The 27,375-nt window shown below is 39.9% G+C and overlaps 1 protein-coding gene across 6 annotated transcripts in view; it reads right to left on the bottom strand.

Annotated features, from left to right (window-relative positions):
* Window positions 1–27,375, bottom strand: part of SLC35F1 (solute carrier family 35 member F1) — a 244,252-nt gene that overhangs the window by 39,093 nt on the left and 177,784 nt on the right. For 5 of the 6 annotated variants that reach the window (XM_038177344.2, XM_027454642.3, XM_038177346.2 and 2 more), the window contains 2 exons: window positions 14,484–14,611; window positions 2,223–2,382 (listed from right to left, as the gene is read on the bottom strand). In XM_038177344.2, the coding sequence (XP_038033272.1) occupies window positions 2,223–2,382; window positions 14,484–14,611 (288 nt within the window). Of the gene's footprint in view, window positions 1–2,222; window positions 2,383–14,483; window positions 14,612–15,197; window positions 15,441–27,375 lie in introns of those variants that run through there. The other variant, XM_021270327.4, reaches the window with a different exon arrangement.

The raw sequence follows: 27,375 nt of genomic DNA on the forward strand, positions 1-27,375 counted from the left end.
CATAGCAACTGCACAGAGGCACTCTAAAGACATTTAGGGTAATACAGTTTACTGGACCAATCTAATGGCACAGGTCATTCTGAAGAAACACAACCGCAAATTCCCAAAACAAGCTTTGCATTATTCATTGTTAGGACATGGATGTTCTGTGGAAGCAGAGGTCAGACAGTCCAGAGAGGAGTTTATGTTTTGGGGAGTAGTTATTGCACTGAAGTTTAACATAAATAATTTACATTTGAATTATGTTCTGACACAATTGCTTTTGAAACCCTATCTAGGCCACTTTGCCAGATTTTTACCTTACCCTGCAGCATTAGAGGTGGTTCTGTTTGCTTTTGGTTATAACTACTGATGATTATAGCATCTAAAAATGAGACTCCTTGTCCCATTTTAGACTAAACATACTCTCATTTACTTATTAACAGGACTGAAATGACTGACTTTCAGAGACTGTGGTCAACTGAAGCTCTGTTTCATCCTTTGAAAATCTGGATGAAACATTTAGAACCCTGTGACTTAGGCCCATGTACTATAGGAGCACATGTGCCAAGGTACCTTGGGGTAATAGTTCAGAAAAAAATGTTATTTTAAGGTTTATTTGGCATGTACAGTGACGGTGCACCAACTACTTGGTAGTAATTGCCTTTCCCTTCAAGAAATGTGCAAAACGTGAGTCAAGGTACAACCAAAAGAGGTAAATTATCATATATTTACTGAAAGGTGAGACCATGCCTGCAAATTATACCTAATTCTTGCAGATAGTTTGGAAAATACCTGTTAATCTCTCGGTGATGCATTTTAAATCCATGTTTCCTTGCTGTACTGGTTTGCAGGCTAAATTGCTACATGTGGTGGATGCCTAGCAGAGACTTAGGGCACTTCTAATATAGTAAATACTAAGGTCAATGGGGGCAAACAGGTGTCAACAGTTCTTGTAATCTAACATATAGAAATAATAAAAGAATTTAGTGAGGACTAATGCAGATTCATTGTTTTTGGTGTATTCCTTTCTTTTGTTTGCCTAGTCTTGAGAAATATCATATAAATGGTGTGGAACTATTTAATTATGAGTTTCTTGAAATATTTTCTTTTGCTGCCAGTATTTGTTTTATTTGCAAATTTTTAATGCATAGTTTTACCCATTCAGCCAGCTCAATCAAAATAGTTTACCTATTTTATTCTGTTAAAGAGAATATAGCAATTTGGAAATACATTTTTGCATTTTAATAACACCATTTTGCCACTTAAAAAAGCTGCTGCCTCTGTCATATGTGGCTTTCTGCTATATTTCTTCTCTGGGTGTAGAAATAAGCACACACATTTTTTCATATGTAGGTTCAAATTAAAAGGCAATAATGTATGTTAACTGATTTTTCTGGACATATTACATAACAGCTATACCCATCCTTTAGTAATGAATATGGCAAATAATATCTAACTATTGCAAGTAGACTGCAAAATGTCAGTTTTTCAGTCTGTTCCTTGTTCACCTTTCTGCTGAGGTCCACTGCCCTACAGGCAACTGCTGAACCACAACTCACCTGCCCTAGCATGTTACTCTCTAAATTATAGGGATACAGGACATTTCTCCCAGAATGCAGTGTTGAAATCCCAGTCCTTCTGAAATCAGTCACTCCTAATGCAGCTTTGTTTTTCTAATTCCAAAGTACAGAGTATAATCTTTCATTTATGGGTTGGAAAGAGCTATTTCTGGAGGATCACAATGAAATAAAAGTCTTCAGAACAGGGATAAAAGTGGGCAGGAAGATATAGTGGCTACTGTCCCAAACTTCCCCGTTTTCTTGAGTAGCATCCTGGCAAATGAAGCTCTTAGAGCACTTGCATTTGTATTCAGAAAGAATTTTAAATCCCAGTATATTATGTTTAGCTCACTATTCAGTGCTTTTAATTAAGAATGAAAACTGTGCCTAATTGACAATCTCTGAAAAGAATTTCTATCCTTCCCACATCATTTGGGTTGGCACTAGAAAAATCAATGTGACAGAGGAAGTTGATCAATGAAATCTAACTCTGTCTAGTCTGCATTAATAGCCACACACACATTATTTGTTTGATGCCACACATTAAAAAAAAAAAAAAAAGAAAAAAAAAGAAAAGGATTTCTCACCCATTTCCCCTTTTCTTTGTTCTGTTCTGAAACATTCTGATCAACAGTTTTTCTGAACAGAACTTGGTAGTACAACACACCCATCATTACTCACCTGCTCCTTGCTGTCTGCCAACAAGGACATCTGCTCCTGCCATGCAGCCCATGCCCAGAATGCAGACCACGATACCAATGAAATGTACTGCCTTGTATCGTACCAGCAAGAAGAACCAGGAGAGCAGTATCACCACCGGGATGACAAAACAATCTAGGAGCTGTCAAGAAAGAGAAGAAAAAAACAAAACAAAACAAAAAAAATCAACCTGCTAACACTTTACCCTAAAACACTAGGGTAGTTTCCATAAGACAAGAGCAGGTCATTTATTTAGTAATAGCAGATACCAGATAGAAAATACATTCCAGTGCTTGTGTCATCCAACAGGCAGACAAGACTATATTGTTCATGACTATTCCACTAATTCAGGAGAGCTGTTAATATAGCTGTTGTAAGACCCAGTAGAACTGCTTTGTTCTTTGTTTCAGGTGCATATTCCAAATTCATGGGAAGGAAATCTTGGCCAGAAGAGCAACACGCTATTTTCCATCTGGTCTCCACCTCTGGTGATTAAGGGACAGACACTGAGCACACTTTTCCTGCAGTCTAGACATATGCTTTGATTCAGTCATTTCAGGTCCAATAACCAGGAATGTTCATAACACACAGATTTTTTAAATCTGGCCATCAAGGGATTTCTGCATGCAGAATACTTATGAAAAATCTGTCCCCTGTGGGGACTGTTAGCTCCTTGGAAATATAGTCCCATATGCCTCTAAAGGAAAAAAAAATAAATAAACACCTTGCCTGCAGTGCAGGAAGCTCAGTCTTTTTGCCAATAGACCTTGGGTAAGAGCTTTCTCAAATAAGTGTTATGAAATATAATCTTTAAAGGCTATATTCAGAGACACCCAACAGTAAACACAGAGAACCCGTGATAAAAAAATAAACAAGATTAAATAATTAAAATTACCCATTAAATGAAAGAATTAAAATTACTCATGATAAAAAAAAAAAAAGGAGAAAAGAGAAACATCATTTCTAAGATTAAATTATATTTAGAAACTACCAGTGCATCATGAGGAAACAAAAATCCTGAGTAAGAACCACCCAAAGAAACTTGAATTTAAGAACCCACTTCCCACTGAATCCCATTTCCTATACACATACAGATGTTGAGATTCTGTTGACTAACAAAGAGATTTAACATATTATGTGGGGTACGCTGCTATTCAATGCCAGTTGGTACAGCAGGAACCAGATCTATACAGTTGCATCTTCTTCCTAATGAAAAGGTTTATCTTAAAAAGTAATGTGTCTGTAGTTCTGGGAAACTCTTCTGGATTTTGTGACCTTGATTTTAGATGACGCAATTCGTTTTTTCTTCTCTTTGGGCCTATTATCTGATGTTTGTTCTCTCAGTGTGATTTGCCACTAAGCACACTAAGTACTATGAAATAATGATCATGCCCCTTTCAACTTCTTTGTCTGTTCATGGGATTATCTGAAGAGAAACATAATTTTGGATGATTTGAAAAATTCAGTGATTAGAAAGCGTACCTCTCTTTACATGAGAGCTACCCACAACATAAGTACTAAATTTAGGGGTTTAGCAAAAAATTTAAAGCTGACTTTCCTTGAAACTTTGCTTGAAAAACAAAACTATGCAGTAGAAATGCATTATTTGAAAAGATTCCCCAGAAAATCAGTGCAACAGCCTTCAGAAAAGAAAGGGTTCATGAGCAGGACCACACAAGCTCTCAGGTGGCTCAGGCAGTCCCAAAGCACAGCAGAACTGATGAGGAAAACTACAAATTGGAAAGGATCAAGCTGAAAGAGTGTTCTGCATTGAAAATGAGAGCTAATGATCTAAAAGGCATGACAAAGCCATTTTATAGTGAAAACTGCCTCCAGCAGTCCTCATGATGCAGTCCTTTACAGACCAAACACAAAGAGGAGCAATGGCTGAAAGACCATCAGAAATTGTACGAGTTCCTTGGTTTGCACAGGAAATCTGCTTTGCCTCTGAAGAGTCCGTAATGTATACAGCATATAACAGACCTAACACTCAATATCTTTTTTGTTTTGTAAAAACACACTTGAGAAACATAACTTATATGCTATAAGTGTTTTTTTTTTGTTGTTGTTTTTTTGTTTTTGTTTTTTCTCCACAGACAGTTTGCAGCCTATTGGAATATAATGTTTCCATGCTGTGACCTTATCTCTCACTGAGCTCTTTTCCATCCAGGCCTGGGAACAAAACAGCGGCCAGCTGAATTCTTCTGACAGCCAAGCAACTGTGGTCTTCTTGGTGGACACCACCTGCCCTGGGAGGCTCTCCTCCATGGCTGTGCATTTTTCATGCAGTGAGAGGCCGAGATGCCCTCGTGTGCCCACCTAAGCAGCTATCATGGCCTACAGCCCAGGTCTGACAAGAGCCCTAAAACCAGAACTTCAAGGACAAGCTTCAGAAATTTGAAAACACAGAGGTGTTTTAAGAAACTACTTATAACCCCTCCACTAACAGTTACTATCTCCTACTGAAAACTCAGTGTCTGGTGGTTCTATTTTGTGCAACCATCACTAGAGCAAACATTTGATTTTGGAAGATCAGGAACTCTAGTCACTTACAAAAACAGCTTTTAAGAACAAATTTAAGAACATCTTCATCATGAGGATGAATATCTTCATCCTCTTTAATATCTTCATCAATGATCTGGACGAGGGCATTGAGTGCACCCTCAGTAAGTTTGCAGATGACACCAAGCTATGCGCATGTGTCGATCTGCTCGAGGGTAGGAAAGCTCTGCAGGAGGATCTGGATAGGCTGCACCGATGGGCTGAGGTCAACTGCATGAAGTTCAACAAGGCCAAGTGCCGGGTCCTGCACCTGGGGCGCAATAACCCCAAGCAGAGCTACAGGCTGGGAGATGAGTGGTTGGAAAGCTGCCAGGCAGAGAAGGACCTGGGAGTGATGGTGGACAGTCGGCTGAATATGAGCCAGCAGTGTGCTCAGGTGGCCAAGAAGGCCAACGGCATCCTGGCTTGTATCAGAAACACTGTGACCAGCAGGGCTAGGGAGGTGATCGTCCCCCTGTACTCGGCTCTGGTGAGGCCACACCTCGAGTACTGTGTTCAGTTTTGGGCCCCTCGCTACAAGAAGGACATCGAGGTGCTTGAGCGGGTCCAGAGAAGGGCAACGAAGCTGGTGAGGGGCCTGGAGAACAAGTCCTACGAGGAGCGGCTGAAGGAGCTGGGCTTGTTCATCCTGGAGAAGAGGAGGCTCAGGGGCGACCTTATTGCTCTTTACAGATACCTTAAAGGAGGCTATAGTGAGGTGGGGGTTGGCCTGTTCTCCCACGTGCCTGGTGACAGGACGAGGGGGAATGGGCTAAAGTTGCGCCAGGGGAGTTTTAGGTTAGATGTTAGGAAGAACTTCTTTACTGAAAGGGTTGTTAGGCACTGGAACAGGCTGTCCAGGGAGGTGGTAGAGTCACCATCCCTGGAGGTCTTTAAAAGATGTTTAGATGTAGAGCTTAGGGATATGGTTTAGTGGGGACTGTTAGTGTTGGGTTAGAGGCTGGACTCGATGATCTTGAGGTCTCTTCCAACCTAGAAATTCTGTGATTCTGTGATTAATATGAAGATGTCAACTTTCAGCTACTCACTACTGTCTTTCAAGAGACACAGAGTGACTCTGTGGATATTTTTAACCCCTAACACCTGGAATATAGACCTCACACAAATGACATGGCACTACATGTGCATTGTGGGCAGCAGGTCTGTTCTGGGCTGCTTTACCTGCTCTGGGCTAAGCACACAAAAAGAACATTTCCTTGTGAAAATGAGGTATGCATTAGGGTGCTCGTGTGACTTCTGCAGCCAGTTTTAAAAATTGCTTCTACCTGCAGCATGTGTACTTCAACATGCAAATTCCAACTAAGATTCTTTTTGAGGAAGATTTTAAAAATTCTTCTCATTCCATGAATATTTAAACACACTTATGCTTTCAAGTATGTGAAGATGTCTCTTTCAAGCACTAACTTCAAGGGAAGCATGAACAGAACCTGCCACAAACAGGTAATGCTGACATCAGCGCGAAAACGTATGTCCCTTTGGGACTAGTAGTCCAAGGTCTGACCCACAAACTGCTATTAGCAATACTGCAGCATCAGCAGATATAAACAGTGAATGCAGGTAACATCCATTGACGTTACATAGTTCTTGAATTGTACTTTGTTTACACCTGTAATTAAACAATGGGGTAGATAGAATACCTTACTACAATATGAGCATCAAGATAACCTAGGATATATTGCTTAAATACCCTTCAGGTGTAGCTTTACATTTCATCTCTTCCAGACTGAATTCACTCTGCCTTTCTTTTTTCCTCCAATAAACCTGCCTAACAGAAGAAAAAATGCACATATATTCTACAGACAAAAGATGTGCCATCATGGATTACCTGACGTGTGATAAGGCTTTCTTACATTCTTTGTTGCTTTTTCTTTTGTTTGTTATTAGTCTTTTCAGTGATTAATAAAATACATTATATCTAATTGCCATTTTCCCAACTATAAAGCTTCTATAATAACTAAGATAAATTATGCTTTGCTTGAATTTCATTCACAGTACATAAAGGTCAGTCATTTACCAATATTTCACTTGGAATCATCTTCTATATTTTCCTTCTTTTTAATTGCTTATTCAAAGGTACTGAATATACCCTGTCATTATGTTAAATTAATGAGTGACCTGATTTTAGTCAAAAATACTATTTTAATCATACAAGTTTTCAGATCTCACTGAACTAAAGGAAAACATGCTTCCTATTTTGCCACGGAAAGATATGAAAACTGAAATCAAAGTGTGGTGCAGACAGCTTGAACATTCTGTACAGGGGGAAGCAGAAGAACAGCTTTTTACTTTGACCTTGCCATATTTTTCTGTGGCTTCCTTTACTGAGAGCTCTGAATTGGGTCACTTCAGAAGGCAGGATATAATAATCTATAATCTATTGGTATATCATTCTACTGCAACTACCTTTTATTATAAAAATGCTGTGTTGCTTTAGAGATTGAAGAGTCTTATTTGATTCTAAAAGATATCACACTCCCTCCAAGTCTGTTGGTACACAACATTAAAATGATTTCCTCTGTTTATTTGTTTGTTAAAGCACACTCACTTCATTATACTTGTGTCTCACAAACAAATACTCTCTTGCTAACAATAAACACCCAGTCTCTGATCTCACAAATTCAGCGTGTGCCTGCACATACAGAGCAAGAACGTGCTGCTAGTGGTTGGAAAGGAGAGCTGGCAAGCTTTAGAGAAAAGGTCTGTAGTACAGAGGGTGAACTGCTGATCTGCAGCAATATCAAAAAGAAAAAAGCTGGTCAGCAAGCTTCCTGTGGGAGCAGCTGAGCTGAATCTTCCTTTTTAAACATTCATTATTTTTTTCCTCCAGTTATAAGCCCTTTTTTTTTCACATTAGGGGTTTCTCATTAGTGCTGCCCTCAAACTAATCATGCAGAGAATCAGCTGCACCCTCCATTCAGCTGGCTCTCCAGAGCAGTGAGATCAATGAAATCAGTGTCACAACCGCCCAGCTTTGTCTTGTCAAGTAGATGTGATGGCTACTGAAAGGCAGTAGGAGAACTGGTAAGTTTAACGCAACAGCAAGTGCTATATTCAGGAAGAGATGCACCTTCTGACACATATTTTGCTTTTCAGTCAAAGGAAGAAATGGTTTGCCATCCACTCCAGCAGTCTCTCTGTTCCAGTTTTCCCACTGCTTTCACAATGCCACACTCTCTTGATTTCACTCTATGTTACACGTGCACAAAACCAGCTGAGACGTGAAGCCTCATGGAGCTGGCTGCCAGCTGCCAGGGGAACTGCTCAGCAATTATGCTGACCTGAAACCGAAACCTTTTGCAAAGAAGGTGTGGATGCTGGTGATGTTTCTGACAGATTTATTTTAAGCAATTCAAATAAAGAAGGAGCTTTTTTTTTTTTTTTTTTTTTTTTTTTTTTACCCTTTTGTTTTCTGATGTGTTTCTACCTGTTATTACAATTTTACTGCTTTCCTGAATGGTTTTATATACCTACAGAATTAATTTTAGAAGTGTTCATGCTTTCATTAAGCCAAAATATAGGGTACTGTCGGTAGATAGGTCGGTGAAAGAAACTGTTAACAATGTCATTTGTTTACAAAAAATGTTAAAAAGGTTTATTTTCACTACATGGAAGAAACAAAAGCCATAAGACACCTCCCAGTCTGAAGCTTCTCTAAATTAAATTAATATTTGGCCCACAAGATCTCTTAACTAGTTTTCTTTGGGCCACATGATGGGTGTTTCTATAAATGTTCTCATCAGTTCCTTTAATTCTTTTCCAGAATTTTCCTTTTTTCCACGCAGAAAGTGGAACTCCATCAAAACTATCACTAGTGAAAGACCTTCACCTACACCTGCTTCACATGCACCAATACCTGAGATGAGGATTATTATGTCTCCAGCTTTTTGTGTACATAAAAGGAATTCATTGAGGTCTTGCAGTCATTTAAATGAAGAGTGGTGGTCACATCCAACCCTCAGTTCCTCTACTCTTGATCCTTTATGTGCACACTCTTTACCACCAACATGAATAATCTCATCTTGACTCATTAAACTATATATATATATATATATATATATATATATATATATTAGGACACACCTCTTCATCCCTTCCTCTTATAATATGCACTCTAGTTATGCTTTTGTGAGATCTGCTCAAATACCATAGTGAAGGAAGAGTACAAACAAACTGGCTACTGAAATGTCCTTTCCTTTATCCAGCTTCCTCCTTTGACTGTAGCCACCACTGGCAGAAGAAGCCATTTTAATTCTAAGAAGCCATTCTCTCATTCTAAGACAGCAGACAGCTGCCCCAGCAGTCACATACTTCTGTAGAAAAAAATGTCTTTTCTGCTTTGCTTCCCTCCCACATAAGAAGACTGAATATGGGCTTTGAAAGCCCTTTTCTCAAGGTTACTTATTAGAAACTTCTCTGTCACCAGTTGCAGTAACCTATGCAGAGGATTAGCTCCTGACATGGCCTAGGAAAAATCATGGATGTCTCCCACAGCAAATACTTTGCTTTTGTATTTCACCTGCAAGAATATGCAAAGTAGGCACAGAACGCCAAAATCTCTGCTTTTGTAATGGGCACAGCTTCACTGACTTTAATGAGATTTTGCATATTTATGTTAGTGAAAAGCTTGGCTTGGGGTGAAATTTGCTATGAGAGGCAGGAGCTCTGGATACCTAGTGTTAAGCTTACTCCAAAACCATGGAGAGAGACTGAAGGGGGCTGGTTTGTGAGCTACGGGGTTGTAACAGTTAAAAGACAGAACAACAACTCAAAATATGATAAAAAACAAATGCAAGATACACCCCACAGACCCTCACAGTATAAATGTATGGTAGGCACAACACCATTCTGCAAACCTGATTAACATTGCACTATTCCCTCACCGCCCTGAAGCAAAACAGGAAAATATGGTCAATCTTACATGCATGGGATGCGGGGAGGAAGGGAGGGAGTGGAATTTCTCTCTGCTTCTGAGATATTTCACATTAGTGAGTGCTGGGCAAGGTGGATCAACAGCTTCAATATCACAAATCCCCTGCTCATCACCTCCCAGATTTGCTTCAAAATTATCTCAAACCTTCTGCCTCAACGCACATTGAGTCCCTGGGGACCGAGAACAAAGCAAAGCCTATTGCCAACCAGCACTTCTATAATAAGCACCTACCGCTGACTTCTTTCCTTTTCTGGTGGCAGTTGTTGAGGTATGAAAACTGCCACAGGTAATTGGAAGTATGATGTACTGCCGAGGCTCACAGTGATCTAAGAGTAGCTGAGAACATCAGCACCGAAGTTTTATCGTCTGTCTCTTGGTGTCTGTAAATCCCAGCTTTTACTACCTTTGTTTTCATCATGCCAATCAAAAGCTTGATTGCCCAAGGAATAAATTACCACATAAATCACTGTTTGGAAACATTGCTCTGTCTTTGACAATGCCTTATTTCTGTGACACTGGATGCATATTCCACAGTTCCATTTTGAAAGACATTGCACAAATAGTCTGGATAATGTCGCAACAGGGAAAAAGGATTACTGTACCACTAGGAAGATCAACACAACAGTGTGATATGCAGGTGGATAGAAAATTGTATTTGCAGAAAGGAGAGCTAATTACTGTGGGGGCAAAGAGGGAGAAGGGAGAGGACAGTCTTCCTCGTAATGCAGCCTGATATGATGAGAAAACTCTTATATGGAAGCTATGGTTACAAATGTCGAAGTCAAAGTCCAAGCATAGTTTCAAAAAAAATAATAATAAAAAATGATCTAAAAAATTGCAAGATCTTCAGAATCTTTTAATTCCCTCTGGGGTAACTAATTTTATTTGCTGCATAAAAGATGTCTCTAACAGTAGTTAAAACATCCTTCTTAAATAATTATTAAACCTTCCACACGCCTACATCAGAGTTGTGTTAAAACCAGTCAGGTTAAGTATGGAAGGTATTACCACAGGCAGTCTTGGAACTTAGGTGTATAGTTTTAAAATAAATCTACAGGATCTAGTTCTAGTATACATGGGACTGTTTACTGCACCTGCTACTACTGATGTTCAAGAAGATTGCAAAATCTAGTGCAAGTTAGATCAATTACATCAAAGAGAAAATAAAAATAAAAGTTTTTGGCTATCTGTGAATCAGGACAAATGCACCCAAGAGCATTAAGTGTGGCTGATCTCTGGCAATTATTGAGCTATGTGTTTTTGGAAGTCTAAGTTAATCCCTGGACAAACTGCTTCACCTTTTACATGGTGTATAATTAGTCTTCTTTAAAGTACTCTTTAGAAGACAATCTTCACTTACGAGGCTGGTGTTCTGAGCATTTTCCTGGATGTGGGATGGTTGAGTTTCAGTCCCCCCCAGGTGAGATGGAATTAACTCAAGCCCCTTATGTCAGCTACTGTTTTAACAGCTATGACTATATGTAAACAGTGGCTCTAACTTTGTAATTTGGAAAGCACTTCAGACTTCCTGTAAGCACTTGAGGTATGCTAAGATCATCTCTAATAAATTGTGTTCTTCAGGCTACTTCAATGCAGGAATACTTAGCTTTTGAATTTTAAGATGGGGGCAGGTGTTTAGGTAGCAAGATCCATCAATACAGAAGCACTCTATGCATGCAATGAATGAACATGAAGCTACAAAGAAAGAGCAACCTGTGAGATTCAAATGCAAGTTTTCACATCCCAGGAACATGCTTTCAGCACCAGGTTAGTACACATATACAGAGATCAAGAGATGCTAGCTGTCCACAGCATTTTAGATATATAAAAAATTAGGTACCTAAAGGGTACCTTGGATTTTATCCTTAGCTGAAGCCTTGGAGTCTGAAACGAACAATGGATTGGTATTCAATTTGATTATTTTATGTCAGTTTATAACTGAGGTCTTATCTTTTTTTTTTTTTTAAAAAAAAAAAAGGAAAATTCCACATTTCTAGGCTTTCAGTTCTGTTTTCATCTCATGGTGGAGCTGAGCACCACGTTCTCAGACAATAATTATAGAGTAACCAAGGATTTGAAACAAACAGAAGCACATCCAAAAGCAAAGGTCAGGTACCATATTAATCTCTGATTTATGCCTTTGTGTCCTTGCTCACTGTGGTTCTGAAGGAAGCTGGTAAAAGACCTATAAGAAACTTTATCAGAAAATTCTGTTTTTCCAACCCAAGATCTGTTAAAGGAAAATTTAAAGTAAAATTTAGGAAAGATCTGGGTGCAAAATAGCAGGTAGAAGTAGAGCACCATTTTCAGTCTTTTTCTGCAACCACAATGAGATAATGTTGGGAGGGGTGGCAGGGCTGTGAGATGTAGTTTTAACCAGAAATATTGATACTACTGAGTTCAGAGCTACTTGGCTAACAAAGTTGTTGACTGCTTGGAGTTGTACAGTGAAAGCAGAACTGCAAATCAATTGCAATAAAGGTATATTTTTACAGTTAAACTTTTAAACTTTGGCTTTTAGCTGGGAGCAGCTTAATGTTCTGTGCCTAAAAGCACCACAAGTCCAGTACACTCACATGTTAGTTTTGGATGATAGAGCACAGATATCATGTGGAAAGGTATGTGCTATAAAACTGTTTTCCTGCTGAAATGGCCCATTTACCACCACTATAAAAACACTGCAAAATTTCTCATTTATAAATTTCAATCTGTTAATATGTCTAAAAAGTAAGATCTCTTATTTTCTCCCCATCACAAAAGACTTGGTACCTGTGAGCATTTATGGCCTCCTACATAGTGCTCTGGTAGGATGATGTCTTTCAGAAGATCCTTTCAGCAGAGTAGTCGTGTTTGCTCCTTCAGAAACCAGATTCTAGGAGCAGCTGGCTATTTTACACCTTTTACTTTCCATTTCATACCAATTAGACTAATGTTGTTTCAGGCTGAATAATCTCCCGAGCTCCTTCTGTTTCATTGCTAGGTGAAATAGGGTCTTGTTTGCCTACAACTTACCAAACATGTGATTCAACATCTTAATATGTTAGCTCATATGCTAACCATTCTGACCATGTCTTGGGGTTTCTCTATACTTAGAAGCTCATTCAAATTATGTCATGAAGTGAGTTTAAAATGCAGCATATATTCTTGAGTTGCTCCGTGTGTATTTGAGCAATCCAGGACAGCTGGGGGAAAAGGAGACTTTGCACTCCTCACTCCTGGAAAAACACCTGATGACATTTGAGCTTCTACTTCTTCCCTCTTTCAAGCCATTTTCTAGGCTTTCTTTCTAGGAGAAAGAGAACCGAGTTCTGTTGCAAACTTTAAGTGGAAGAGGTCTAAATAGACAAAGCTGCCTGTATCGTATGACACTTCTCATCTTCTATCCTTCCTATCTCTCAGGGGTTCATTTCAGCTAACAAATTCAGCTGAGACACTGGCAATGCCCTTAAACTGTCCATTCATGGATGCAGCCAGACAGACCTCTGAAACACGCTTGTTGGTGGCTGCAGGAGATGGGATTTAATGACCTAGATTGCCTTGCTGAGGCCATTATTCCTACATGCTATGAGTGAACATGCAAAAGAAGCAGTTCAGCTTTTGCTTTTCTATTGGAGGCCTTTAGTAGCTATAAAATCAGACAGTATTCAGTTGGATTTATGTTTTACTCTGTACTGACTAATACGATGTGGAACAGTGTTAAAAGTGTTATTAAATAGTCTGGGAATGCTTCAACGAATTCTCAAAAAATTCTCAAATGACTCCAATGGTAGAGGCATTTGTGAATATTTAGATTAGATCTACGATTCAGATTCCTTAGATTTATAGTTTTCTTCTGTTTTTGCTTCTTATTCAGATAAACATGCTCATTGTTTTCCAGTATCACTTGTTCAAACGTGGAAGAGATATATTCCTAATTAGCTTTGGTTTTGCAGAACTTTAAGTGCTACTCTATTATTTTACTGGTTCTAAAGCAAACTTCAGGCAAATAAGGTGTAAAATAACCTGAACACTACCTAGGGTTGCCCAGTGATTTAGACATAACGTAAAAAAGGAGTAGGTTTGTTTTAGAACAAGTAGCAATGAAGTATGTAATGATTTCCCAGGACAGACAATTTCCATTTTCTTAAAAATGTTTCTATTATTCACTGCTGCATTTCAAAGGAAAGAAGACAGTCTTTGGTGCCTGTATTTAAAATATACAGGTTAGATTTTTGGAGAAGTCTCTACCCTAGTTTTTGTTCACTGCATGTACGTTTTTTTAAGGGAAGATACACTTTTGATAGCTGCAATTATATAACATAATACACCAAACTGCTTGTGTAAGACTTCTTCATCACATCTACATTAATTTTACTTAATGACAAGTTTTACGCTCAGACCTGATTACTGAATTCTAAATGAAGTGCTTGTATTGTTTCCAAGTCCAACACAAATGAGAAGAAAACACATCTTCCTATATGAAAATATTTCCTTGAAGGAACAAATTAAGATTAGGTCAAAAATGTGATTATGTGTGGTTTAGCACAGCCCAATAACATGAAAGCCAGTCAGGTTTTGTACAGTTTGGAAAATACTGAGTAATAAAACTAGTACAATATGAACAAAATGTCTTGTGAGACAGCATTAAAAAGCACAGAGAAGATACAGGAAGGAACCAGCTGTCAGTGTACTGAAGCCAATGGAAGCTGAAACATTGATCACATCATGCCTGTTATATTACCTCAAAAAGAGAAAATCCTTTGTGTACTTACCTGTACACTAGTAAGAGTGGTGTACTGATAAGCTTTGACAACCAGGTAATTGGCTTCTATATCTATTATCCCTAGGATCATGTACTTCCACCATCTCCTTTTCAAAATTGCCAGCAAGTTTTCTTCTCCTGTGGTTAAAAAAAAAATAAAAATAAAAGGGAGAGAGTGAAAAGAAGAATTATGTAAAAGAGTTAGGTTTATATGCACAAAGTACCTGCATGTCAAGAGAAATTATCTAGAAGATATCTTGCATTTACAATATGTAGCTGAAAAGCACTATATATTACTAGGTACGGCAAGGAGGTGAAAACTAACACACCCTACTTGTCTTACAGAAATGAAAACAGCCAGCTTGGCAAAGTAAGTTGTGAAGGCCAGGCTGCCACTTCATTTGAGATGTAAACAATGCCAGCAAAAACAAGGGCAACTCGGGCAGGCTGTAAAAGTGTTCTTAGTTTTACTTTTATACACACACACATGTATATATACACTTACAAAATGCTAAAGAACAGAGCTGTTATTACCTACACTTATACTTTCCACACACACTGGTAAATGCTGCATTACACATGATGTTTCTTGCCACAAGCGGGGGATTACCAGTGTTTGTAACTATGATGGGATATGAGAGCAGGCCAGCAATAGCAAAACTTCTGGGCAGACTACAGATCCTGATCAAAGGATAGCTACTAAGATCCTAGGGGTCCAAAGTACCAGATTTGTTTGTAGGAAGGCTGTGCTGAGATGGACAGACAGACTTCATGACAGGTTTCTCTGCTCCCTGGACCAGCTTCTGAAGGAGGCAGGTTTGCTCTGTGGTGCCTTGCATGGGAGCCCTGCCAATCACCCAAGACTTAATTTCCACCATGTAAAGACTGACAGTACAATACAGCCTGCAGATCAAACCCACAACTTTCAAAAGGTCAAAGCAGTCCTCATGCTAGGCTAGGGATTATTATCGCTCTCAGTGAAAAAGAAACCAGCTCATTAGTGAGGGTGGGCAAACCTGGTACTTATTTGCATGACAGTATGCTCCAGTCACAATGGGACCCCGCTGTGAAAGGGGCTGGGCAAACTGATTGTTAGTGAGCACGGTAAGATTTTATGTCTTTGAGAGTGTGCAGCCCTAACAGGGATCTAAGTGGGCTTGACCTGTGCTGTGAAAGAACCAGAAACAGAATTTGAACTGTCTTGAAAGTTTAAAAAGAAATCCACTATCTTGAGAATTGTTCCTTTTGCTGCAGCCTTTCCAAGTGTCTGTGATCATCAAAACGAGCTGTGGAAAATACAGAAGAAAGGGAACATTACTGTCAATTGGCACCAAAACTTGCTCAGGCTTCCCAATTCTCCCTCATCATTTTCCACCATTACGAGTGTGTTCGTTCTCGGGTTCAAACAGAACCTGGTGATATGCATACTGTGAGACTGTAAGAAATGGCAGGCTCTCCAGAGCACAGGATTATCTCAAATCTCATGAATGCAAACACAGAAAAATGCATGATTACTTCAGAAATTCATTCAAAATCTGAGCTGGTAAATCTTGGCTCCACCAACTGACTTGAATGGATATTTATCTCAACAAAGCATCTGAATCATCTGATGCGTGTTCATTAACACTCACATATATACACACATCTAGTAGAATATAATTAGGCAACAACCTAATTATTACAGTGATAATGACACAATGCACAACTGTAAATGCTAAAAAGCTTTATTTCCTGTCCTTCCTTCCTTCCTTCCTTCCTTCCTTCCTTCCTTCCTTCCTTCCTTCCTTCCTTCCTTTTTCTCTTTTTCTTTCTCTTTTTCTCCTTCTTTCTCTCTCTCAATAAGCTGAAACAAGACGGTGAGGAGGCTAATTATTTAAGACCCTAAGTAAGAATGAGTCAGTACATTCAAGTACACCACACTTTCCTGTTACCACCAACTCACAGGAGAACTTTCACTAAAAAGAAATTCCCACCCTTTGTTTGCACTGTGGTTCAGGAACAATGCATTTCAGGCATGAATTATGACTAAATTTGTGTATTTGTTATGAGCAAGCAGAAAGAGGAAAGTTTTAGATCTTATTTTGCAGAACATTTAGGGACGTATTTTCAAAAAAAGCATTTGAGATTAGATGTCCTAACTCCTACCAAAATCAGTGTAAAACATGCAGATAAATCCTTCCCAGGTACTGAAACTCTAATTTTTGTGCTGCCCAGATAACACCTTTAAAATACCAACTGAAAAACACTAACACAATCGAAAGGCATTTCAGAGCAAATTTTGAGAATGTTTAAAATACAAAGACATCAAACTACTGGGCAGTACAGAGCTCTCAGTGTCACAGTAGTCTTTATTCCAACAGCAAAAATCCCGCTTAAGCCTGGTTTTGATAGTTAGCCCCCTACCTACAAAGCAGACAGAAGAAGCAGGCTCAAGCTTCTGAGCCTGGCATTAGGCTCCCTGGCCAAGGACTAAGGACAAATCTCAGGGAAGCTGGGGTGCCTTTGGTTTGTCAGTGCTTTCTTTCTCCAGCTTCAGCTTCCAACCACAGGTCACTGTACTGTTCAGATGTAGCCAAATAAGTTAGCTATGAAAAGCAATGTATAGACATAAGTTCTGGCTAAAAGGTAAAGTCAGAGTTTCCAAAGGTGGAAATTAATGGATCTACTACTTTAACTGACATTCATAATTCTCCCTTTTGTTTTCTCAACCCTTGCTGGGCTAATGACAGAAATAAGAAAAATATTTGGCAAGTGGTATTTTGATATAAATCTCTGAAATGTTCCCAAATTCAAAAGATCAGGTTGAGCTGAGAAGGCTCTGCAGAGCAAAAAGCAATGACAAAATGAATTTATGCAGGCACCGTGCAGCTCTGATGAACATTGGTTTAGCTTCACAGCAAGTGTCTTTGTCTCACCCAGTGGAAAGCAGAGAGATGTACAGGCATTCAGCATGACAGAGATAAAGTAGAGAATTTGTTCCTGGAAAAAAATCTTGTGCACAAGCTGCATCTTTCTCTGTGGAACACACTTCGTCTTTGCTTCCATTCACAGGTCTGGTTTCTGACATGGGTCCTTTTGTCCACATTAGCTTCTACCATGTTTAATACATTGTTAATTTGGGGGCTGTTACTTGTTTACTCTCCTCTATTTCTTTGGCATTGTCATCAAAATTCATAGAGGCAATGAATTGCTCTTAAAGTGGGAGACTTTCTGTGAAGAGGGCAGGAGAAAGATGAACATCTGTAGTGGGTTTTAACCCAAAGCTATGGACAAGTCAAGGAAGAGGTGAGTGGAGTCCTGGTTTTGGGATGGGGCTGAAATCAAGCACCGTATTGACATGTCACTCTTCTGCAAGAGAGACCCAGTAGAAGGCAGTGATGCAAGACAGTCTGGAGAAGGTGCGGCAGCAGGAGAGGACCTCTGGACAATAATCACAGACAGATGGCATCTTCTGTGAATACAGTGACAACACAGAGAAGGGAAATAGGATAGCAGTTAGGTAGGTAAGCCTCTGCTTGCAGAGACTCAAAAGAGAACCAGAGGGCATCAAGAGGTTCATTCAAAAGTCTACAGCCCAAGTGGGAATAAACATTACCTTTGCCTTACAACCAGAGGGAAAAAAAACAAAACAACAACAACAACAAAAAACACCACTCAATTACAAACAAAACAAAGAAAGGCATTTTTTTTCTCTCTCTCTTTTCCTTGATGACAAATCAAAGCAAATTCATTAATTGGGCATTATGAGTTGTAGGACAGAAGGACCAAATGTAAATGCCTAAATCTGAACTAGCTGGTAAGGCATTTTAAAGCATTATTCACCTGACATATTCCAGCTGGATTGTTTAGGATGAGACAACCAGTGTTTTGAAAACAAACATCTCTCCCACTGAATGTAAAGGCATGAGAGATTATGTCAGATTGTGTGTTTTTGTTATTATCTCAATAGGGCTGTGACTAAGGCTTCCAGCCAGTCCTATAAACAATAAAACGGACGGGTGCTGGTTAGCTTAAAGGCAACACTTACTGCAAGCCAACAGAACATATCAGTGTCGGTGAACACGCGTTTATGTGAGTGCATGGAGTAATGCCATCTAGACAGTGCCATTTTGTGATGGAGATCTCCTTTCAAAAAATGAAAACAAAGCCCTAACTTCTGTCAGTGCTTGAGCTTTTGAGAATTTGAGCCTTCATACTCAGCCTAATCCAAATGTACTGCAAAGTTAAAGGCAAACTGCGTATTAAGAATGTTTTTAGATTCAGAGGTCTGACATACTGTTAACACAGAGAAATACAAACCCTCTCTTTGTTCTTTTGAGAAGACAGGTTTGGTTTTCTTCTTTTGTTTGTTTGTGTTTTTTACTAATTTTGCAGTGAACCACACTCCTGACAGTTATATATACAGAGGAGCTTTAGTGTTTGAAAAAAAAAAAAAAAAAGCTACAGCTTTGCCTCTGCTGGCTCAAATTAAAAATCAACAAATAAGCTGCTTTGTAGAAGAGATGATTTTACATCATATAATAAGGATTTACCCCTGGGGGTTTACAAAATTAAAAATAAATTAGAGAGAAAATTAAAAGAGGCTTTAGCTGTGCAGTGTCTACCAAAAATGCATATGTACATGTGCAAAAATCTTTTCGCATTCACCCACACAGCCACAGAGGTACAATAAAAAAACAACAGCCATTAAGACAGCAAATTCCCAATTATTTGTATATGGGCTTGGGACACAGGTGGAATAACAGCACTGCCAGACCAGAAAATAAGCATATTGCTTCTCTTTCATCTGCTGCAGTCTGTCCCTTTTAATTCAGATGACAACTTGCTATTTAGATCAGATCATCAAAGGCACTATGCTCTCCTGCGTTACAGCACAGAGCTCAGCAGAAGAGAATTAAATGTATGCAGGAGACTTGCAACGGGGAAGGCAAAGTAAGTGTGCAGAGAGGGAGCTCTGCCTAGCCTCCTGTTTCTCTGCTGCCCTACCAGGACTGCCGGAGTCAGGCAGTTGAGATGCAGAAGTCTCATGGAGGATGAAGATGAGACCAGAATGTACTTATCATCACCATTGCTTTGAAAAGCAATCTCAGTTAGAAAGCACAGTTATGGGATAATTGTTTCTTTTCCATTTTCACACACTACAGCAAGTCTTGCAGATAAGGAACTTGACCAGTACAAGCACTGCTTCTCTTCTTCTTCTTCACAGACCTCGTAGTCATCCAGCCCAGCTGCAGAACAAGGGAAGAGAGGCAGTCAGGTGGGGCAGTGCCCTGCAGGGGTAATAGGGATCTATTTTGCTTTACTACATTACCTAAACATCAGGAAGCACTTCTTCACTGTGCAGGTGATGGAACAGTGGCACAGGTAACCCAGTGAGTGGTGTGTCCCTCCTTGGAGGTCTTCAAAAGCCACCCAGACATGGTCCTGGGCATCCTGCTCTGGGTGTCCCTGCTCAAGCAGGGGGTTGGACCGGGTGACATCCAGAGGTCCCTCCCAACCTCAACCATCCCGTGAGGCTGTGGCAGGACCAAGAGGCTCCCATGCCTGAAAATTAAAATCTTGCTTGCCTCCTGCTTTGCCAAGATGCTGGTTCAGTGGGTGCAAAGCCTGTTGTAGATGGCTTTCAGCTTTCCATAAAGGTCAAAAGATGTGTCCCTCTTCTGTGAGATTTTAAATCCTTGACCCATAATAGTTTCTTATTTCATTATAACTATCTGTATTACTGATGTCTACTTTATGGTAGTACTGTTGCCTAAAGGCAAACCACTACTACTTCTTAATTATTCACGCAATAGAGAAAATGTCCTCTTACAAGGATGCTCCTCTGATCTTCCTTCACAAAGCACCTAAGTATACTCCATTCAGTACATTTGTTCTATACCATGTTTTCAGCAAACCTTTGGAGAGCCTACATAATCTTAACTCTTTTTGCCTCCCCCAAATACCCAATCTTATCCAGGGCTCCTTTCTGCTTCCCCTCCTGCAGTGGGAGAGGTGCAGCTGCCCCGTGTTGTGGCCGCAGCCAGCTCGCAGCCCTCCAGCTGCTGGCCACCATTCCTGCTGCTTGCCCGGTGCTGCCGCTCGTGGTGGTGGGGCTGCACAGAGAGCCAGACCAAAGAACTGCTGACAAACTGCCACCAAAGCTGTGGGTGTGCCCAGAGAGCTTTCGGGTTTTCCTGTCATACATACTGAAGGAAATCTGCAACAGATGGTGCTGCTGAGGTGGGACGCGATCACAGGATACCAGCTGGTTGCAGACCCAGTGCGGTGGGACAGCTATGCCATGGGAACGTATCTTCACCTTCGTCTGGAGTAAATCTCATTTACCAGTCACAAACAGAACTAGCTCATCATAAGTGTTTAGACTTGCTGTTTCCCTTTAGACATTCTGCACATTAGGCCGGAGAGGTTTTGGCTACACCAGAAAGAGAGACAGAACTGGCACTTTTCCTTTTGCCTCAGCCCTGGATGTAAATCACAGGAACTGAAATCAGATCTAGGAACTTGAACATGCATTTTCACAAAATACGATTAATTTTTGATGCCTTGATTTTGATCCAGCCCAAGCTCTGTAGCTAGATATGATAACCTTCAGATGTTTTCTTGTTTCAGAAGATTACAAGCGTCATGGGCTGAGTTCAGCCCCCAATCCCCATTCCCTTGCACCCCTTGGGGGGAAGAGGTGGAAGAGCGTGGATGGGGGGAAGGTGTTTTTAGTTTCTTTCTAGTTTCTCAATGCTCTGGTCTGTTAAGTAATAGGCAATAAATTACATTTATCTCCCTATGATGAGTCTGTTTTGCCTGTGATGATAACTGTTGAGTGATCTCCCTGTCTTTATCTCAGCCCTTGAGCCCTTTTCATCGTATTTTCTCCCCCTTTTCCTTTGAGGAGGGGGAGTGGGAGAGCGGCTGTGGTGGAGCTCAGCTGCCCAGCTGGGTAAAACCACCACAGCAGTCTGTGACAAGAACCACGCCGAATCTCAGGAAAGCTCTGAAGAGCACATTGTTTCAAAAGAAATGGGCCTCCAAGCACTCAGCCCTTTAAAATGTCAAGATGTTTAATGACCTCCAAGATGCTTTTAGCACACAAACTTTTCACTTAAGTTGTTTAACCTCCTAGCCGAAACTTGGGTAAGAACCCTTCTTGACCTGGCAGCTTGCTTCCTGGGAGAGGCACTTGCACTGACTTAACGCAGGGGTACACAAGTGCTCTGACAAGCTGGAGCTTTTCCTCAAACCTGAGCTTTCGTGAGGTCATTATGTCCACGTACCTGACATTTCAAAACTGATTTCTGATCTACAGTACTCTTAGATTCAAGTTAACTCTGAGCTAACGTTCTGGTCTGCCAGATTTCAGGGTTAAACCTGTCTCTGTCTCACACAGAAATACTTCAAAACAATCCTATTTCTTTACCCTATAAGCTTTGAAGCCAGGCACTTTTCTCATTGTTTAGCCTATTTTATCTAGTGTGAAGCTACTTATAGCACTGTAAAAGGATTTGAAAAGAAAAAAAAAAAAATCTTGCTTTCAAATATACCAGAGTATTAGTGGCGGTAAAGAAATCTGTATACATCTCTGTATATTATTTATAAATGTGCAATTTGCATGAATAATTTACCCTCCTGGATGATCTTAGATGTATTAATCATATTCATAAGACTTACTCAAAGTCAAATAACCTTAAAAGAAATAATGTTCATTGTTTAAGGTAGAGGAATCAGTTATGATGGATAGGCTTTCTTTTTCTTCTCCTTTTATCAACTCATTACGAAAGGTTGGTCCAGCCATATACCCACTCTGTGACATTTGTCCCTCAGCAGAAAGATATGAATAATGGATTATCTACTTATTATTCATGATTCCTATAAAGTTTATTCCCCAAAGCATGAGATTTCCCTGAGATGGTCAGAAAAAAAAAGACAATGCCAATTGCCATTGTTATTAACCAGCCATAGATCAAGCAGATCCAACAGAACTTGAATTTTTAGCCTTATCTTTAAGGGCGTAAGGAAATCAAGGAGTGTGTATCTTTCTCAGCTCCCCATCAATAACATTTGAAAACAGTAATCCAATTTAAATCTAATTTGACATAGACAGAGTGCAAAGCTATTAGTTCCTACAGTTTTACTGTGAAAAGGTAACTGAGCAGGAAAGAGAAAACCTAGCACCACTGCCATAAAGAAAAGGCTTGGAGGTGAATTCATTATTAGACACCAGAGAGCGGTCTCCGTATCTTAGGCAGCAACTCACTCAGCCCTGAGACATCAACCCCTATGATATCAGGCGATGCTGGGGCTCCCAGAGCTGCTGCTTTGCAGCAGGTGCTGGCATGATGTATGGGCAAGGACTGTACAGAGCAGACAGTACACAAGAAAAAGAACTTGCTCTCATGGACTAAGAAACCTGAAGACAGCTACTAAGAAATAAACCTTCCCAATGATGAATACCAGGACAGTACTATAACGAGGAAAAAGGCTGCTGGTGAGTAAGTGAAAATGGGAGCATTGTTGTCTGTGGTATGTGCACTGAGGGCACATAGGCACTCTGGTACGGTGACAGTTCTCATTAGTTTAGCAATAGTGCTGAGGGACTTTAAAGCAGAATCAGATGGGACATGGATGTTAAAGACCGTTGGCAGAATTAAAACTTTATCTGGAGTCAATAGTGTTAACTGGAAGTATATAAAAGGCTATTTTTTGCACCATTTCATGTCATTGCCCTGGGCCAAGGGCAGAGCTGCAGAGTTCAGAATACATTAGGGCTGGGTATCTCAAGATGAATTTGACTTTACAGATGGTCAATAGTCTCTAGAGGTATTTTGGTATTCTTCTGTGTTAAAAAGGCTGCCAACATGCACCCAGTCCGCTTGGAGTATCTATTTGCAGTAGCATCTGTTGATGGTTGGACCAGATGATCTTGAAGGTCTTTTCCAACCTTAAAGATTCTATGATTCTATGATTCTAAGAGCTAGCAGAATTATTCCCATTCTGGGACTTTCTTCACTGCATTGGTTTTGAACTGTACTAAGGTTTGCTAAACTTCCAAATTAAATATTAAGTATTATCCCTGGAGGAATACGGAAGCTTTGGGAATGTGTCACCATCAGGGGTTATACATGTAGTAAGGGACTCACATCAGGACCACCACAGATTATTCAAGAAACTCTGCAGATTACACATGAAACAGAAAATGTAGGAGCGTAAAGCAATTGCACAGCTGGATATTTCCTATCTCCATGGGTGACCAGTCACAGAGGCTCAAGAAAAGCACACAAGACACACCAGGTCTTTCACTGTTGGCCACAGCATGATCACCTTGTTTAATTCATGGCAGAAATTACAAAACGCAACACAGAGGAGTAAACCCAGCTAAGAGAGAAAATGGAGGCATGGAGATATGGAAATGCCTGAAACCCAGTGACTACAAATAACACCCAGAGCTGGCACATTCAATAATTTGCCTATTTCTTGATACTTTCAGGATTTGTACACACCAGATATCGCAATGCCATGTCTATAATTATCAAAACTACTTAAAAGAAACCTGTTTAGATCCTATGTAGCATGACCATCTTCTGAGGCATGTTACTAAAAGCATAAAACTTCACTGAACCATGTTGATTTATTGTCATAAGGCATCACATAAGTACCCAGCTAGGCAATTATAGGCAATTCATCTGAAGAACTGTCTATTCATTATCACATAATCCTGAACAAGTTACCCAGAATGATGATTAAGATTAGAAAACAGGCCAGATATTTTTTTGATGGGAAGCTGTTCAGAGCGGGTGATATTTTGTTTTATCTGCAATGTACCTAAAACAATGGGGTCTTCACAGGACCTCTGGAAATGCAACAATCTTGAATATTGAATAACCAGGTTAAAAAAAAAAAAAATCAGCATTATACATCCATGTATTAACATTAAGGAGAAAGCAATCTGGGATACAACAGAAACAATGAAGGGCAGCCTTACATCCTGGGTAAAGAGAGCGTAAAGCTTACATTTCCATGCATATGGAAACAGATAATAAGGATTTGGATATGAAAGCATTTGTAGAGGGACATGACAGCAAGCCGTGTTGTGAGCACATATTACTGTATGCCACCCTTGTCCATGCACAGGCATGCTAATACAGCCCAAATGTGGCTCTGTGACAATGGATAGATCAAAATCAGAAAGTTTCAGTCCACCACCTATAGCACAGTTTCACTGGACAATCTGAGAGTCCTTTCTGCAGCAGTGTACAGACACACACATCACCTCAGCATCCCTTGTCTCATTAGGACACGCACATTAAGAGGAGCCTTGCAGTACAAGGCTCCACTTTGTTTTCTTCTGCCAGCATAGACAACCCAGCATTAACTAGGCCAACAAAGAACTTCCTTCTCCTGGTACAGCCACATCCACACCCAGGCATTGCCTGCAAATCAGTTCTGCACCTTCACGTGGGGTGTACTTTTTAATTCCTGAGCTTGAAGATCTGGGCTAAAGAACTATAGCTGTGTCATTTCTGACAAGAAAATCACAAATTTTCCATGATTCAAACTCTGCAACAAGACAACTTATAGGTTTACGAAGCACTTCTAGCATATGTATATTCAAAGTAGTACATTTTCATGTATTCACTGCCAGCTTTCACATGCATAGTTGTCAGAACTAGCACATAAATGCAGTCATACTCAGAAAGGTGAGGAGTTGAGTTGTGGACACTGATGAAATACAGTTCAGACACTGTAAAATGCTCTAGATGGTACATTAAATGTTAATTAAATGCTGAGTGTCTATCAGCTTAGCTCCAGTAAATTGGTCAAAGCAACTTTGTAGCAGGGACTGAAACTTACCTGGTCTTGTTTTTAAGCAAAATAATGACTGGCATACAAAGTGAAAACCAAGGTCTTGTACAGACAAAGGAAATTTCATGTCCCCGCCCAGCGCAGTCTTAAGCTATTTTATGAAGTCTGAAAAATGTAGAATCTAATTATTGTAGCTCTGCAACTGAAATAATGAGGAGATTGAGACTAGGACTGATAAGCAGTTAGATGCTACACTAATAAGCTGGAGGTCTGCAGTCCATCAAAAGTCTAGCAAAAATTACCTGCAGTGGGATGTACAAGCTGAGAAATACTCATTCAGTGCTATTACAACCTGAACTAAGCACCTAGTGCTGATGATGACTGAAGATCATGCACAAGCCTAAGGTATCCAAAAAGCAATTAACTGTATATAACATGTATTATTTTTCTGTGGTAGAAGATGATAGCCAACAGGAGTATGATAGAGAATTCCAAGGTCTCATTAAATATATAGAATAATAATGATGTGTAGTTCAGATCCTCCAGTATTACATTTCAGGAGTGCCAAATTCACTGTGCTGCTGCTGCTTAAAGAATGAAAAATTAGTATTACACTCACTGCTTGCTATACTACCACAACAGAGAAACCCAAGTAATTCATACACTATTAAACTGAACTTCACATCTTGGAAGAGCTAAGAGATAAGAAATAACTTGGAAGAGTTAAGAGATATGCAGGTGCTTCCCAGAATGGTGTGGTTTGGGGCCCCTTTGGGTTCAGTCATAGGAGAGCTTGGGGCAAGAAGAGATCAGTGGGGAAGGGACCTGCTAGAAGAAGTGGCCAATACACACATTTTGCCTTTAGGGTAAATGCAAGTAGATCACCATGGTGTCTAAAGATCCACCCTGAAATAATCATCACTCACTGACTCTGAAACTTTAAAACACTTTCTGTAAATTCTCCTGCAATATGTGATACTGCATCAGATAACATTCAGCAGAGCGCACTAAAAGTTAAATGTCTTCCACTCCTCCCCACCAAGAATTCAGGAGAAAGCGTATTGGAAAACATTGCTGAGGGATGCAAGAACTTGACACAACAGCTGTGAAGAGTGACTGGTCCTCTCTTGTCCCAGCTGACTGCCATAAAACTCAAAAAATCATAGCAATGAGCAACCTTATTATAGAAAAGTGTTTCCTTTACGTGATTGCTAATTTTTAAGCAAATTGCTGAATACCTATCATGTTGTCTGAGCTTAAACAGTAATTGACACTGTAGCATTTCCACAACACTGAAAAATAATACCTAATTATAAATGAGGCCAAGACTTCTGTTTGTTTGTTTGTTTGTTTTTAGGACTAAGGTGTTAGTAAGATATTTTTGCTGATAACTGCAACCTGAGGTTCTATAATGTGAAACTGCAGGGCTAGAGTAGGAGGAACTTGCATCATGCACAATTAATATTCATGTTGAAATTCCAGCAACTGATGGGGCGCCCAACCATTAATGTGTGAATTATGACCACGTATCCCAACTACAAGATGCCCTTTCACACATCCAGCTTGTTACAGTTATGCTGGTATCACCAGTGACCATTTCTTCATTAGCACATTTTCATATCCTTACATGCATATCTGACTCAGACACTATTGGTGTTCTTTGACAATTTCATCAGCCCAGTTGTGAATGTTAAACAAGACTCACCATTTTTCTCCCTTCCCCTTATTTCACGGTCCAAGTCCAGAGGCAGTTCAGTCATGCAACAACTGCTCAGCACATAAAAGTTCAGCCAATGCACCTTCATAGAACAAGCTGCTGACACAAGCGACAGAGCACTCAGGGCTGCAAGGTACAGAGACAGAGCTTTTTTGATATTTTATATATGAGAGTGCTGTAGTGATGCATCTAACGTTGAGCAATGTATCAGCACAATGCTTCAGGAAGAGGAAACCATTCCAAAAGTAGGGGTCACCTTACCAATTCCATTTCTCATGGAAAACTCATCAAGAGCGGCAGGCTGAAGGTATATCACACAAGATCAGACAGTCAGAAAGCATGAGCAGGCTATCTGACCCTCTCAGAGAAGAGATGCTACCTCAATTTC

Source organism: Anas platyrhynchos, chromosome 3 (genome assembly GCF_047663525.1).
Source record: "Anas platyrhynchos isolate ZD024472 breed Pekin duck chromosome 3, IASCAAS_PekinDuck_T2T, whole genome shotgun sequence".
Lineage (NCBI taxonomy): Eukaryota > Metazoa > Chordata > Aves > Anseriformes > Anatidae > Anas > Anas platyrhynchos.